The sequence below is a fragment of the Dicentrarchus labrax genome, unplaced genomic scaffold (assembly GCF_905237075.1).
Source record: "Dicentrarchus labrax unplaced genomic scaffold, dlabrax2021, whole genome shotgun sequence".
Classification (NCBI taxonomy): Eukaryota; Metazoa; Chordata; class Actinopteri; family Moronidae; genus Dicentrarchus; species Dicentrarchus labrax.
In genome coordinates this window covers 14,225,565-14,243,132 of record NW_026136704.1, presented here as the reverse complement: position 1 = coordinate 14,243,132, position 17,568 = coordinate 14,225,565, and the positions used below count along the sequence as shown (strand labels likewise).

The 17,568-nt window shown below is 40.3% G+C and overlaps 1 protein-coding gene across 5 annotated transcripts in view; it reads right to left on the bottom strand.

The window, feature by feature from the left end:
* Positions 1-12,690: 12,690 nt before the first annotated feature.
* Positions 12,691-17,568, bottom strand: part of LOC127361830 (WD repeat-containing protein 49-like) — a 31,547-nt gene continuing 26,669 nt past the window's right edge. For 4 of the 5 annotated variants that reach the window (XM_051396852.1, XM_051396850.1, XM_051396855.1 and 1 more), the window contains 3 exons: positions 16,803-17,000; positions 15,567-15,802; positions 12,691-14,721 (listed from right to left, as the gene is read on the bottom strand). In XM_051396852.1, coding sequence (XP_051252812.1) covers positions 15,725-15,802; positions 16,803-17,000 — 276 coding nt within the window. In that variant the 3' untranslated portion in view covers positions 12,691-14,721; positions 15,567-15,724. Of the gene's footprint in view, positions 14,722-14,775; positions 15,803-16,802; positions 17,001-17,568 lie in introns of those variants that run through there. The other variant, XM_051396851.1, reaches the window with a different exon arrangement.

Genomic DNA, 17,568 nt, shown 5'->3' with positions numbered 1-17,568 from the left:
CTGGATGCAAAGGCCAAGTGAGAAATTGAGAGGTCGAGTATGGGAGGGAGGTGAGGAAGTGGGGAAGGGAGGGAGGGAGAGATGGATGAGTGTGAAAGATAAAGGAGGAGGAGGGTGCTGGGGAGCACAGGGGAAAGCATGTGAGTGGCTCTTCATCATGTGGAGTAGCTTAAGCTGATGGCTCTGTGTCACACCCCAAGACACGCACACACACACACACACGCAACTGCATAACCAAGCACATACATAGAGATCACACAGATCAGTCAAAGCTCAGTGTCTGGGTATCTGACAGTTAGTGGGGCTTAAGAACGGTTGGTGGCAGGCAGTGATTTTACTGATGACCCTGATGACCAGCTGATAAAATAAAAGACAGATGGACAGGGAGATGGCAAAGTTAAAGCAACAGGGTAGAAAGAAATGAAAAAAAGAAAGTATCAAAGAAAAAGCTAGACGGACAGGTAATGAGTGTAAAAGATGATCAAAAGCATTTGGATGAAGGCAAAAAGTGTCAAAGAGAAAGGAAGGAGGGTAGAAATACTAGAAAATGAACGTACAGTTGGAGGATACAGTAAACCACAACCCTCCGTTGGACGATGATTAATTGTTAATTTTGGCTCAGGGTGGAAGGTTTGACAGCAACACCGACTGCCTTGTTAAAGCTGCGTCAAACTAAAATTATGTGTCATTCCTTTTTTTCTTTTTTTTTACCACATTCTATTATATCCAACTCTAGGAAAGGTAGTGAGTGTGACAGTAACGGCTGCGTAGGAATCTGGGTCAGACATGACGTTTAATAACCAGGGAACAAGCTGATACTGTTTGATCACATCAGCCTATTGTTCTGCCATGGATTATAGAGACAAATGGTGGCACGAACAAGATTTAGAATAGACAATTTTCCTTTCCAATGTCTGTAAAACAATGTGCGTGGGAGCACAGGTAAAATAAAACTCCAATACCTTTCACTGTTGGAATTTTTTTCCCCTGCTTGATCACTCTTGCGCACCCTCACTCTCTCTTTCTCTCCCGCTCACACAAACACAAACAGATTTCTGCAGGTGCACGCACACACCTGCACACAAGCACAGTAGTCTTTGAGTGAGCTGCACCTCTACTGCCATCTACAGGTTGTATGTGTAACATGTCCTGGATTGATTGCGCCGCAGTGATGAGAGCTATGTCCTGAAGAATGACTGTTGCCTCTTAAGCAAATCATTGTGGTTTTCTACGTACAGGATGGGGAGGGGAGTGGTCACCATGCTCAGGAAATGCTCAGATAGGCTACTTCTGGGAATGTGATCTGCACAGTATATCACAAATGGGATGTCATTTGTTTCCCACTCGTGCAAACATATGTACAGGAGTGCGGCAGTGTGGTAAGCACGTCAAAATGAAAAATTAAAACTCTTTCGTGGTTATGATTGTGTGTGCATATAAGCTACACCTGTGTGCAACCGAGCTCTATGAACACATAGCAGCAGCACCTGACTGATGTCTGTGTTTGTATAATTGTATCTGATATGACTGTTTATACTTGTTAGTTTGTGTTCTGTGTGGATAGCAGTTTGCACAGTTCCCCGCTGTGTTTTTTGTACCTCTGATAAGAGCCGGAATGTGCGTGGGGTTTATAGGGGATCATGTGATTGTGATTGTGGATGCTCACAAAAAAAAACCTCCAAGCTACACCAACAGCACCCCAACTAACCACAACACCTTGTGCTTTTAGAATAATAGAGCACTAGGTTAGCATTAGCATTAGCATTAGTCCAGTCTTTTTTCCAATCCGATCCAACTTTATTTGTTAAGCACTTTAAAAACAACCAAAGTTGACCAAAGTGCTGAAGGAATATGGTTTGATATATATATATTTTTTATCTTAGATCCATCGAAATTTCCTTGCAAGCAAAGTCTGTTTTGTTGAGGGAGTAGTTCAACATTTTGGGAAAGCGATGACCTTTGCTTACCTTAGCTTAGCATAAAAATCCTTCCACCTGGCTGTTCTTGCAACACGTAGCCTAACTTTAAAAGGTAGGGTTCGGGAGATTTGTTTCCCCTGCATGCAAAGCTCAGCTAATCGCCTTGCAGCCCACACTCTATACAAAATGCACAGAGGTGAGAGTGCTATCTTCTCCTCGATATCAAAACTGTATTTTTTTTTAAAATGTCAAACCATATTCCTTCAAGCACAAACGTAATCAGTGTCATTAGGGAAAGACCTGTGGATAAATAATGCATTGCACTCAGTAAAGGCTCACAGGCTTCATCCTCACACCTTCCCTTTCCCACCTCCAACACCATATCAAACACTGAGGCATTACCAACTGTTTGGTAGTGGCAATTAGCTTTGTTGATCTGTGTTCATTCATCCAGCCCCCAACAGTAAACAATCCAGATTTTTAGTTAATCATCACAGTATCAGGCCACACCACCTGCTAATACTGATTATCTATGGATTAATAGCTATCTAAACACATCTTTCACCACACATACACATGTGCAAAAACACACATGGAGAGAATTAGGAACATGCATCTTTCTGCCTTTTCCCTTTATCATATAGAATTATATGAACACACACACACACACACAAACATACATGCATACATAGACACAGCACTTGGGGTGGACAGTTTCTGTCATCGCAGCACTTTCCCAAACAGGCTCTGATTAAACAGCAGCTTAGAGCGCTTTAATTTCATGGAAGAACAGACAGCGAGAGAGGGAGCGACGGAAAGAGACAGAGAGAGACAGAGAGAGAGGGAGAACGTGTGAGAGAGAAGGGGGGGGTTCAGATGCAGAGAAGGGGGGGGGGGGCTGATAGGAACAGAGAGAATGACAGAAGCAGCAGCCAGAGAGTAGATTGAAAGGATGGATGGAAGATGAGAGAGAAAGGGTGAGACACAGGAAAGAGGGAGATTACTTGAGCCGAGGAAGGTGGCAGTGATAGACAGGATATGGGGGAGAGAAAAGGGTCACGGAGGAGTGTAAGGGCACAGGACGAAGGAGATAAGAAAGAAAGAAAGTGAGAGAGAGAGATATAAAAAAAGAGAGATCTGAAGGCTTGTCCAGAATTTAAAAAACCTTGAACAGGAGGTGAGGAGAGGTTGGAAAAGATATACGCTGCAGGCAGGTGGAGGGCTTCAATATTTCAGTCACATAAAATATTTAAATCCTGGCTAAAATCTGTGAATATACTGCGTATTTGTGATTTGTCTCATGTTCCATCACACAACATGCTTTCTCCTCCTATCTCCATCTCTCTTTACTCACACACACACACACACACACACACACACACACACACACACACACACACACACACACACACACACACACACACACACACACACACACACACACCGTATAATACTTTCATGGCACACACATGCTACCAGTTAGTGGCTGAATGGAAAGGGGATAGAGATTATTAGGGGATATCAGCCATGGGGATGTGACCACGGGGCCAAACTGTCACAGCATGTTCTGAGCCAATACACAAGTGAGCGGGTGTGTGGGGAGAGCCTATAGCAAATGAGTTAAGGAGTTAAGCCAGCAGCCTGGAGCAGTGTAAGTGCATGTGTGTGTTGGACATTTCTCCAGCTTCAATTGCACTATTCTATAGATTTGCACACTAAAATACTTCAGTCAAAGGGTTTTTAGCATTCAGAAAAGACAATGTGGATTATGCAACACACACACACACACACACACACACACACACCACACACACACACACACACACACACACACACACACACACACACACACACACACACACATATATATATATATACTGTACATAACAGGCTTTTTAAAATGCAAGGCTTTATAATATATGTTAAAGTACTCAGAAATCCATTTCCTTTGAAGAGCTCACTGTGGCCTTAAGGAGAACGGTGCAGTAGCAAGCTATGGTACCAGAATAGTAATAATATATGAATATTTATGCCACATTCTCCATGCTGAACTGCCTATAGATGGCACGGGACCTTTACGGCTGGATGTTTGAATGCGGGCTCCTTATGTGTGCGTGGAGTGGGATTGCGCACAGAATATGGATACTAGAGCTCCTGTGCATGCACGCCACGCCTTACCTTTTCATTCTTACAGCGGTCAGAATGAATGTTACATACATGTTTCAGTGATCTGAGGATAGACAGTAGTTGTTGAGTTTTTGTAACTTTTAATCTTTTATATAGTTACATCTACTACAACCGTTTTTCTCCTATGGAGTGGAGACAGAAACATTTGCAGCAAAAATATCACATGAACTGTAATTGGGTGAAAAAAAACCACATGCAGATTGGTGTGAGGGTCATTAGCTTATGTATCACATCACACACACACGCTCATCTTTTTTTCATCAAGGCAAAGAAATCACATGACATCTGGTGTGTCCTGTGAAAACACACACACAGTTAGTGTCTCATTTGTCAGGCTAATTGTTAATGAACTTAAGATGGACACGAAGCATCTCTCACCTTTACTCTTCTATTTATATCCTCTGTCTCTTCATCTTACAGCCTCTCTTTTCATCCCTCTTTCTCACCTCGCTCCCTTTATCCTTATCTACAATTTTCCTTTTGCCCCTTTCTGTCTAACCTCTACACTCTTACATCTCCTTTACCCCTCCATTTTTCTCTCTGGTTTCTATCCACCAGTAACCTCTCCTCTCTTCATCTTCTGATTCTGTCCTCTCCTCTTTTCATCTTCTCTCTGCTCCTCTCATCTTTGCCCTCTTGTTTCCTCTCTCATACGCTATTCCTTCACTTGTTTCTCTCCATTTCTATTTTCCATCTGTCCCAGTCCTTTTTCTTAGTCTGCACTCGTCCTCTCCACACTTCCCTTCATCTTACATACAGTATATATCCCTTTCCTCTGCCCTCTCATTCCCCTCTCTCCTTCGCAGTTGGACAGACTAGGGTAGATAAAGTGGAAAGGAAACCTGTTTTGACTAGTGAGGGCATCAGTATTTACAACCAAAGTGTGTGTGTACCCGCTGATCAGTAGCAGGCAGCCTTCGGGGAAGCAGCATGCAGTGTCAAAGGGAATTTATTGCCCTACACCTTCTCAATATTAAGACTGTTTAAAACTGCTACTTAGCATTCTGATTGCATGGGTCTTCCTGCTCTAAGTCAAATGTCCCTCCTGCACTGATTCAACCCAGATACACACACACACAGAGAAAACTCTCAAGTGCATATTTACACACACACTTTGGGCAAGACACAGTAAGTGCCGCTGTTTAGCATGCTGATGGATGGTTTTCATCTACATTTTTTGTTTTGGGGTTTGTGTCTTTTAAACACTGTCCTGCTTTAATATACTCCACATGGTGCATGAATGGCCATACTCACCCACACACACACATTCCTTCTCTCAGGGGAGCAATAACACAGCACATAAGCCCTATCTGAGTGATTGTCACTATTACTGTAACATGATAGAATGGGTTGAATAGCCCGGTAAAAATGTACCCTCTCCCTCCCTCTCATAAAAAAATATAATCATTTCCATCTTTACAAGCGCAGCTGTAATCATAATGCAATTAAAAACTCATTCAGGAAACCTCCATGGTGAATCTGTTGTTTCGAGAAATATGAAAAATCACATCAGTCAATAGAAAGCAGGATTTGTGAGTATGGCAGTTAGGTGAGCAGGCAGACGGATACACCGGTTTACTGATGGATGCAGAAGCCACAAAAAGTTAAGAAATAAAGAAAAAAATGCAGTTGTTTTCAATTAAAGATGCCTGTATGAGTACCAGTCCTTACAACCTCTGGGTTATTAATGATGTCTCTCTGTGTCAGCTATGGTGGCCCTGAGGAGGAATGTTATGTTTTATATTTTGCTACTGTGTTTCATTCAATGTTGTGTTTTGCAGCTCAGGGCCACCAAGACGGCATTCATAAGTGGCAGCAACTGTGGAAAAGTAAAAAAAATAATAATAATAATGATTTAAAAAAATATATAACTTCATTAAAATACAAGAAAAGACTGCTCGACTACCTTTGAAAAGGCTTATTTTTCTATTTGGAGTGATGAGGAGTTTAGAAATTCAACACAGCATGTCATGGTCAGCTGCCATATTTTCTGCACCTAATCAACGTTTTCATTAGCAGATTGAGGATTCAGCTCTTCTGTGTTTTTGGCCCATACCCAACAGGCATATTCAAATAGTTGTGCTTTGTCCTATTGCACTGTATAATTTCACAGCTGTGCGTGTTTCCATCAATACCTCTGATTTAATTGCCTTATTGCCCACTTAATTAATACAGTAGGAACTTTGTTAATGTGATTAGTTCAGATAATCGTTTCCTCAAGTTCCGGAGAAATCATCATCAACCGATATTAGACACATGAGTTTGTGTAACCTTTAGTTTAATTAATATATTGAAGACAGGTGATGAAGTTACACTGAGGTTTTGACCACGAGCCAGCGCCAAATCAGCTGTCACTTTTTGCACTTTTGGATACGTGTGAGATGGAAAACACTGAAAAACAGGCACATACTGTACAGTGTATACAGCCCTGGTTGTGAATGTTAAGCAAAGCAGAGAATATCAGGTACATGTGAGACTTTGGCTTGATTGCACAATGAAGCCAAAAAACACCTTTATAGAAACGCCAAAATGGGGTTGAACAGTGGCTCATCTGGTGGAGTGTGCGCCGCATGTAGACTTAGTCCTTAATGCAGTGGCCCGGGTTCGATATCAGCTTGTGGCCTTTTGCTGCGTGTCCCCTTTCCTGTCTATCTTTTCTTGTCCTATCAAATAAAGGCAAAAAGCTCCAAAATATCTTTTAAAAAAAGCCTATTTGTATATTTACTAAATATATTACACTTCCTACACAATGACCAATGCTTACCTTATGTGTACTGTTTGACCGTACTGTACATGGATTGATAGAGAGTTCACACATTGTTTCAGTAAACTAGTCAGACCCCCAGCTAATAAGTAACACGTGAAATTGTACTCTACATTATTAGCATCACTGTCATCTAAATTGGTCTCGGTTTTCATTCATTACAAGATGGATTCCAAGAGAGTTTAAAAATATAATATAAATTGTGAAAACATAACATAAAGGACATTTGCTGCTTTGATATGTGTTTTGATTAGCTAACAGTTTGATAGCTCAGTTCTTATAAAAACCACATGACAGGTCACATTGCACACAAAACATGCTGCTTGTGCTCTTTAGATACTTAGAATAAGTCAATCAAAGCAAACTTTGGGAAAGAACTGATCAGAAAGTTTCGTCCTTTAGTTTGTTTTCATATTTATTTGACAAAGGCTGCAGTTATTTAAAGATGATGTTTATTTATGGATTTGTCCACCTGGCTCAGAGCTTTATTTTTGGCTCCAGTTCTAGTGTTAGTTTGGCTCTGAGTGCACGTCTGACGGTGTCTTTATCCTGGCTTCAAGCTGTATGTAAAAAGATTGTGGGCTTCAGGTGATCCATAAAAGCAAAGGAGGATATAGATACATAAGTCCACGCTTAACGCACAGTATAAAGCATTAGAGGCAACCAGACTCCGGATTCTGTCGTAAAGATTCAAAGCTTCGGAATTCTGGACATTATGTCTGAAACATTTCACAACCAAACGCAAACCTGGGAACACTTTCAGTTTGGAAGCTGTGTTGTGACATCTGTCCCGTGGATGAGTTCTTGCAGTGCATCCAGACCATCTACATATCTAAGTCCTAACACCCGCTCTCAGTAAACTGGCTGGTAATGACACTAGAGAGAACAAGTAAAAGAGTGTGGGGTTGCAAGAGTGAAAGCTGAGGGGAGAACTACTGTATCTGAAGTGTCAGATGTTCACACATAGTTGTGGTATTATGATAGCTCCCTTGAGACATGCGTGGGAGGTACATATGTATGCGTGTGTGTGTGTGCGCGTGCATTCCAGTTATTAAGCTGTACGACAATAAACCTTATTTGCGGTGGACGCTAAAATTAACCAGGCAATACCAAGATGAGAACTAAATTACATGACAAATGTAAATTTGATTTATGGTAATTATGCTGCAATAAGGCAGTCGGAGCTGCAATGTGCATGCACCTGCCACCAAACTCATACATACAAATGAAGCTATCTTCAAAATAGAGTATATAAAAAGAGATTTGTGCACCATTCAAACAGATAAGACAATGTTACAAGCCTGGGCGCTTCAGGCCAATTAATGCGTGGAAAATGCATGTACATATATATGTACTGTATGCACACACAATATACTGTATATTTGCAATTCTTAATGAGTTAAACCCACCAATAAGTGAACCTCATTCTCTGAAGGCAATATACGCTGGAACTCATACTGTGGAATTGCAATTTAATGGTATCACAAATTATATTAATGTGCGCATGATGTATAGACACACACACACGATCATGAAGATTCATGCACACATATAGGAATGTGTACAGAGTATGATTGTGAGTCTTCCGCAACTTGAATATCACCCTAAAAAGAGAGACTGCTAAATTAAAATAAACTGAGGCTGAAAGGCACGCCAAATATGTGAACACACACACACACACACACACACACACACACACACACACACACACACACACACACACACACACACACACACACACACACACACACACAAGATAAGTATACTGCACCAAGAGGCCCATATAGCAGTGCACTTTAATCACAGAGTTCATTTCATTTCCTCTCCTCTCTCCTTTATCACTGGCTTGGTTCTTATTCATCTTCATAAGAAAGCGGAGGAAGAGGAGCCAGCTCCTAATAGCTCACTGATTTACATGATGAGTGTTTAGCCCCATAGACAAACTCCTGGGAAAAGGGACAGGAGAAAATACAAGTACACAGAGAGAGCTTCACACACTCTCCATAATACACACAGTAATGTAATTTGTAATTTGTTTTCATATTACTAAGTCAAAGAATTAGAAGCAGATACACACACACTCACACACACACTCACACACACACTCACACACACACACACACACTCACACACATCAAGAGAACAAACAAGGCAGTCCCTGCTATAAACAGATGAGTTAGCACTCGTGCACTGCTTTGCTTGTTTAGCGTGTAACTCAATTTCAAAATGCTAACACTTCCATAGGCTCAGGGGCATGAAGCGGCAGGCTAGCATCATCAGCCCACTTCCCAGCAATTTAACTCCACTCTTTCAACACAGAACAGTTGTGCAGTGGCCCCATATTTTACACAGAGTGAATAAAATTAATTGGGCATTTTTGGGCACACATCATTTGCATGCTGGACCTACTTTGAATTGTAGATGAAGAAAAAGAGGGGGGTGGTTGTAATGCACCGCAGCATATTTAAGTGTGTGACCGTGTTTGTGTATGTTGTTTTTTTATCTGAGATGTGTGTTTGTGTGTGTTTGCGTGTGTATGTGTGCATGTGTGTGTGCTGTAGAGCTTACATTAATGATAATGACCTCTAGCTCCACCATTACCATCCATCATCGTGTGTTGGGTTAAGGGAGGGGAGATAATAACAAGAGTGAGGGAGAGGAATCGAATGATTAAATTGATCATGTATGTTAATACGTGCATTACACGTAAAACGAAGCAGACAGGCTCCACTGTATCTGTGGAAAAACACAATTACATGCAAAGATATTTTTATCAGTTACTAAAGAATTGTGGGAAAAAAGCAGAAATGTTGCTCCTCCATTAGTCAGGGTGTAAATCAAGATGTAATATCAAGCTCTACAATGTTAAAGATGGTAAAAATATCATAACTCATAATCCTGTTTATCCACATAAAAGTGGGTATTATGTAAAAAAGATTTTATATATTTTTGTAAGATTTCATGATACCAAGTGTTTTTTGTTACTTTCCACTGATTCTGCAGGTTAGCAAATGTAAATGCAAAAGTATAGCCAGATACTGGATTTTTGATATTTGGGAGTTTTAAAAAATCCATGTATCCCTATATATCAGCTGGAATTAAGTTTTTAACACATAAACTTTACACTTTAAGTAGGACATTTCACTGTCATAAAATTACCTTGTCAGTACTTTCTGGTGAACAAACTATTTAATTGTGACACTGTTTCTAAATTACCTTTTTCAATAGCCTTCTAACAATTCTTGTTGTTTATCAGGCAACAGAAGTTGATACAGTATCTGCAATAATCTGATATCGGCCCAGCCAATCTAGTGGTCTGTGTGAAAGCTCAGAAAATCATTCAAGCAAGAACTTTAAATATAACACCAGAGGTTAGTGAGAATGATTTGCACTGTGTTGTGTACAGAAAGAAATGATGCAGAGTGATTTAAATATGGGTAAACAAAACTAGGAGTACAGTACAGTACTTTGAGCGAAATCCTTATGTCAGCATGCTAACATGCTCACAGTGACCATGCTAACATGATGACATTTAGTAGATATAACATCGACCATTATTAGTTCAGCCTGTTAGTATGCTTACGTTTTCTAATTAGCACTGAATTTACAGCTGAGGCTGATGGGAACTTCATTAGTTTTGCTGGTATGTGCTCATAAAGGACTGGACAACAAATAGAAATGTTGACCTGATGATAGCTGAATGAGTTAAGAGGTTCACCAATGAAGGAAACATGAATGTCTGTACCAAATGTCTTTGCAAACCATGCAGTAGTTGTTAAGACATTACACACAAAACCACAATATCAACCTCATGGTGGCGCTAGAGGAAAAGTCCGGAGGTCACCAAAGTCAGTAGGATTCATCCTCTGGTGACCATGAATGTCTGTCAGGGTAATCCAACCAGTCCACCCAATAGTTATGTAAACAGATAGATACTTTAATCTGGACATAGAGAAGAACAGATTGACTAACATTGCCATCATAGTGCCAAATCACTAATGAATACATCTTAAAATAACTCTTCATGTTTCACATGCTCAGTGGAAAAATCAAACTCAAAATGCCTAAAAAAAACCATGTTACAGGATTTTCAAATAAAAATCAGAGAATAATACCAAACCATAAAATCTCACTAACCAAAAGAAATGTGAATGTGAATCTTTGAGGAAACAGAACTGTACTGACAAGTGTTTTCATTTGGAAGTGCGTATGAAGCTCAAGTGCAAAAGACGAAGACGCTGACAGGCACCATGAAAAGGAAACAGAAGAAGATACAGAGGAAAACGAGACAGAGTACTGAGTGGAAATCTGATTTCGCGTTAAGTTTCTTCAAACAGTCTACAACTTCTACAAAAATCATTATTAACAATAAAACACAATTTGCTAAATACTGCCGATCACCACTTCGTACTAAAACTGTTCAACCAATTCATTACAAGAACTTGGAGGAGGAACTGGTGATTAGGCTGCAGGAACTTCGATTTAACTGAGTGAAAGAGTTTTTCAGGACTGACAACTCCACATTTATGTTTGTTGGCTGTCGACAATAACAGGTGGAGCTCACAGCAAGGGCTCCAATTAAAATCAAAATCAACCTGCCTGCTAGTAATTGCTTTTCCACCTCCACGTTATGTGTGTGTGTGATGTCGGTGCTAAATTTAACGACATCTAAATTTCACAGGCTTGTTTGGTTATTAGACGCGTTTCCAATATTCACTCTTTTAATCTAGTTTGTTATCATTTTGAGTGATCTTTATGGCTGTGTAAAGCCACAAAGATTAAATCCTGCACTTTTCCTATGTGAGCGTTTGTGTCACAGGGCAAAGTGTCTTATTTCTCCTGTGGATACCCGAGTACTTTGTGTTGCCGCAGAGATTAGACTGAGCGCCCAGACCCATCAATATCCATGACTCCTGTATTGCTCACAAACACACACACACACACACACACACACACACACACACACACACACACACACACACATACACACAGTGATAGAGTGAGCGGAACAGACCTGACGCTCTCACTCACCGGTAAATGGCTGCTCTGATGGACTGAGGCTATTTAGACACACACACACACACACACACACACACACACACACACACACACACACACACACACACACACACACACACACACACACACACACACACACACACACACACACACACACACACACACACACTCAGCTGGTGATGGAGTGAGGCCATTCCCTATCCTCACCTCAAGCCCAGTAGCTGGCTAGCAGCCCAGTGTAGACTTGCCAATTGGCCCTTCCACCAAATCAACCACACAAACTTTTCTGATGAGCTCAGTACAGTACAGTACTCTCTCTCGCTCTCTCGCTCTCTCTCTCTCTCTCTCTCTCACACACACACACACTCTCCCACACACACTCACACACACAGATTCACAAAGTCAGTATTGATTCCCCCCTGTAGAGTCCCAGTTCACACTTTTCATGTGTTTCAAAAGTTAGCGATTCTTTTAAAATGTGCAATCCTTTGTCATTTGACTTGCCCTTGGGCTTACTTAAACACTTAAATTCTCTCTTCTCCACATCTACCATTTTCATTATCCTTCTGAAACTATTACACTGTAAATTAATATTACATTATACTTTTGATTGCTTACATTTTCATGGTCATATAATGATTACTTGTGGGCTTAGGTAATAATCACAAGGATTAAATAAATTCCCTACAGCCTAAGTCCATGCTATAGCTTTGATTTTACATCTCATTACAGCTAAATATTACATATTACTGTATAAAACTGCCTCAGCCAGTGAAAAGAGACAACAGCTTTGAGAGCAAACATGTTTGATTGACCTTTATTAACTGCTTAACATCATTCATTGTCTCCCACAGACACTATCATTAAGGACTAATAAATGTACTAACTGTAACCATGTCCCCTACAGAGCTTACTCTACACCCTTACTGCTGAGTTAAGATGAAGACATCTTTCTTCTTAACTCAAAGAGGACATCTTTCATTGAAACTGCAAAACATATGTCTAAATGTACCTTATTACAGCAGACTACGGTGGAACTTTTTAAAGACTTTTTCTAAAGACTTCTGTAGCTTCTCAGGGATTTTTACAGCTTTTTTTTTTTGTTCCGTTGTGTGTGTGTAAAGATGTCTTAGCACGAGTCTGAATGCTTAAATTGAATGCTTGTCTGGTTCTGAAGAAAAGAAAAGATGTTAAGGTGTACAGATCTGCCTCTGTGTCCCAACATGACGGAATGGCAACAGCCCCATCACTGCTAAACAATGACTGAATTAGTCAATTATACTGAAATCTTCTTAGAAATTGCCATTAATGTCTTCTTCATTATGTTACAGGATATTATGATTGTGTTCATTCCAGCAGTAGACAGTCATTTGACTCTATGTATGACGACAATGTCAGTCTGTCTACCACTTTGTTTCAGACTAAAACATATCAACAAGTATTGTGGACTGTGGTGATCCCCTGGCATTTCATCTAGCGCCACCAGCTGGGTCAAAATTTACTGACTTTAGCTAGTTAATAGCTTAGTCTATGACCAAACACTAATAAGACTCCCATCAGCCTCAGTTAGCATTGTTATTTGGAGAATGTAATTGTGCCAATGGCTCATTATTCCGAAACCAAACGGCCATTCCTCCGAAGGCCCGTTGTTTTCAAAAATACACAGTGTGGTATCACCAACTTACGTACAGAACATAAGTGAACTAACAAATGTACTAATTTCAACCCTAGCAAAGTATTTTTGATGCATAAAACTTAACCAAACTGCAACCAATTCACAGCATCAACCATTTGTTTATTATTGTTACCATGATGATGAAGGTCACCTGACTTTGTCCTTTCCTGCACATTTAAATACGCTAATATATTAAGGGGAAAACTGCAGGAAGAGTGTGTATTTTGGAAAAAAAAACATGCATTCGGAGCAGGGGGCTGTCAGACAAATGGGCTTTCGATGCAATTGGACATTTTTCGGACTATTTGGGTATCAGAATAATGAGCCGTCTGAACAATGTCTCCATGGCTGTAAACTCTTGATTCTCTACAAGCTGTAGTTACTCAAGCTGTACTTATGTGGCAAAGAAAATCTAAGTCAGTTTATCTTTACAACACTGTTCTCTAAGGTCAAGACTCAAAACAGTAGCTCAAATCTTCATAGAGTAAAGGCATCTAAGAAAGGGAGTACCCCAGCTGGGCTCTGGATAGGCCTTGTCAAGTCTGATGTTTGTGTGGGTGTGTGGCGGGTGTGTGTGTGTGTGTGTGTGTGTGTGTGTATAAAGTCAGATACACAAATCACCATGAGCCAGAGATGCCAGATGGAGCTGGGATCACTTTTCTGTCTATCTTCATTTGAGCGAAGTCCCCGAGGCTGTGCTGTCCATTGTTTTTCCACAGACAAATAAGGGAGTTGTTTCAAGACAAAATTCCTTTTAAAGTCTCCATGGGAAAAAATAACCTTTTTTCAATATTGTTATGTGTTGTATTACACACTTATTTACCAATATGTACCATAAAATATCCAAAAGGAAGAAAATGCTGAAAATATAAAGTACAAAAACACTTGATCCTTCACATCCCGTTTGGACAATAAATACATCAAATGGCAGTAAGTGCCCGTGAAAAAAGACTGAGTGGTTTTGTTGCTAAAATGAGCATACATAACCAAAAAGTCAGTGAAGCAAGGAACAGAAACTGCAAGACTGCATGAAGACAAATGGACCACAAAATTGTCAGTCAGGCCGAGGTTGGGTGCCATTTTGTATCCCGGTTGGTTGTCAATTCCTCATTAACCCTTTCTCTCCTGGTAGCTCCTGCCCGCTTTTAGGTGAGTGACTGTAAAAACAATCACAAGATCAATAAATACAGTCAAGACACTCCACTCAAAGACATCTTTAAGGCTTAGTTTAATGATTATAAGAGTTCACATATCACGGATTCACCCCTGGATGGCCCCATCAGTTTTTTGTGATATGAAAACCTGTCTCACAAGTCTAGAAAAACCACAGAATCAAAACCTCCAATGTTAGGTGTCAACTTCGTGCACCAGCCTGAATATACTCCCTTGGCGATGATTGGAAGACTGACTTTGAGAACTCCAGTATAGACTGTCAACTTTTACTGACTTTTATATTACAACAGTGCACAATCACTTTCAAACCATAAGGCACACTCTAATTTACCAGAAAAATAATGCTGAATGTGACCTCTTTCTATTCTTTAAGCATCAGAGTGAAAATTATAGAAGTGGGAGCATCACAAATGCTATTTCATTCTTTGCAGTTGTAAAAGGCAGTCATGACTATTTACTGTTACACACCACACTATCCTGAGGCATAGAAATAAAACGTGAAAAAGCTGCAATTAAGTGCCATTTTTCTGGCTCAAGTTCTTATGACTACATTGCAAACAATGGCCTAGTTCTTTTTGTGCAACTGTTATTAAAGTTTTTATATAAAATAAGAAGAAAAACTTGCCAAATACTATTTTTTACTTACAATAAAAATGTTTCAGTTGTTCCTCAGAACTCCCACTAGAAATCATGGCATTTTAATTACGAACATTTTAAATACCTACAGGACAATTCAAAAACACTGCAGCTTAACCAGAGAGTGAAACAGAGCTGTGAAAATTAAACTGTACAACTACGGCACAATGCACTTTAGAGGCAGACTCTTCACCTGGATAAAGATTGTCTTCTGTCCACTCCAAAGTCCTCTCTCTCATCTTTTACCCCCACCTCTCCACGCTCTCCAGAGGTGTCGGGTGCCGGGTCAGGGGGTGTCCCACTGGGAGCTTCAGGGGACCTCTTTCCTCCCTGTCTGGTGTCTTCTTGCGCTCAGTGGTCTCCCTGGTCTTGCTCTTGTTCCTGCTGTGGGTGCAGAGGTCCATGTCCCTCCAAGGACCACTGCTCCTCCTACAGCAGTGAAGACAACAGGGCAATAATATTTGGGATCAGCGTGAGTTTCGCTGGTTTGCGAAGTGACCCTGTGACCACAAGATTGCTACTTTGAATCAGGAGATTAACTGGGGTCATTTGGATTTGGAAAACTTAAAAACGCAACCCAGTCTGCCTGAGGAGCTCACATCAAACTGTTGTGGGAGACTCTTTAATATGAGTCACAGTCTCTGTATTTCCTCCTTGCTTGAAAGCATATTCATAATTAACAGTGTATCCTTTGATAACCTTAAATGCTGGATATGCATGTAGTCTTTCATTTGCAGAATTCGCCTCTGATAAACATAACACAGACAGACAGAAATGTGGCATATTATCTCTTAAACATTTAAAGTAACACAAAGCAGATTTAAAAAAGACAACTCATCTTTGTCTAACAGCTCTGCACGCATGTGATGCTACACATGCGGACAGGCATTTACACTGTACTACCAAGAACACCTCCTTGTATGTGTACAGTATATGTATGTAGGTGTGCATGCATGTTTGCTTTTATTCATGCATGTTCTTCTTTGGGATGTGTTAGATTTGTGTGGCTGTATTTGCGTGTCTGTGTGTGTGGGCCTGAGGCAAACTGAAATGAAGCAACCCTCTGCAGACACCGCCCCGGGCTAACTTAATATGGGCCTCCTTTGACACAAACACACACACACACACACACACACACACACACACACACACACACACGTCTAACCGTGGCTTGATGCTGGGTTTCACATCCATTTCGTCAACTACCACCCACCAGCACGCTGCAGAGTGGGAGGTTAGGTTTTATCAGAGCCAGCCTGCACTTACTGTACGTTTGAACCATGAGGATCTAAGGCTGTTACCTCGACAGTGTTGTGCTGAACAATATATCTGCCATCCAAAACAATTTATTTCAAACATGCAGGTTATGTTATGTAAATCGAGCTACTGCAGTGAACTCAAATGACCTGTGTATGTATGTTTTGTTTACCTGTCCGAACAGACCAACGGTATCTCCTGGAGGGTAGCTGAGAGCCACACTGCAGTCGGATGATGACGAGAGAAGGAGGAGTCTTTCACCATGGTAACACATCTCCAGGTGAGTCACACGTTCAAGGTGTGGGCGGAAACTACGCAGTAGTTTTGGAGGTTCTTTGGTTATTCCATTATTTGCCTCAAGACAATGATGCTGAGGGACAGAGGAGCAAAGTTGAATAGTTTATCTATGTTTTGGCTGGAAGAACATTTTCCTTTGTGGATGTTCAAAAACATGCATTTAATTTATATCACTGTAAGGCCCTGGACACTTAATGTTGCTATGCCTGTCAAGCGTTACCTTCTCTTACTGCAAATAGCAGTTTACGATGGCAACATTCACAATAGCAACAGTGGCAGATTTACCATTCAGAATTCTTCATACACACACACACACACACACACACATATATATATATATATATATATATATATATATATATATATATATATATATATATATAAAATGTTATTTATTTATTTTTTTAATCTATATGGGTCCTTCCACACAGATGTACACAAAAGCAGCTTTGCATTTCTTGAATTTCTTGTTTGGCGACTGTGTATAGTTGGCTAATAAATATTAGTTTTTAGTATTCAATGAATGGATACATACTTGATATGCTAGAAAGACTAAGCTAAAGGTACATGTCCTTGGTAAAAGGACAGCTGATGATCCACGTATAAGACTAAAATAAAGGAACAGCATATTGTTCTTGTAC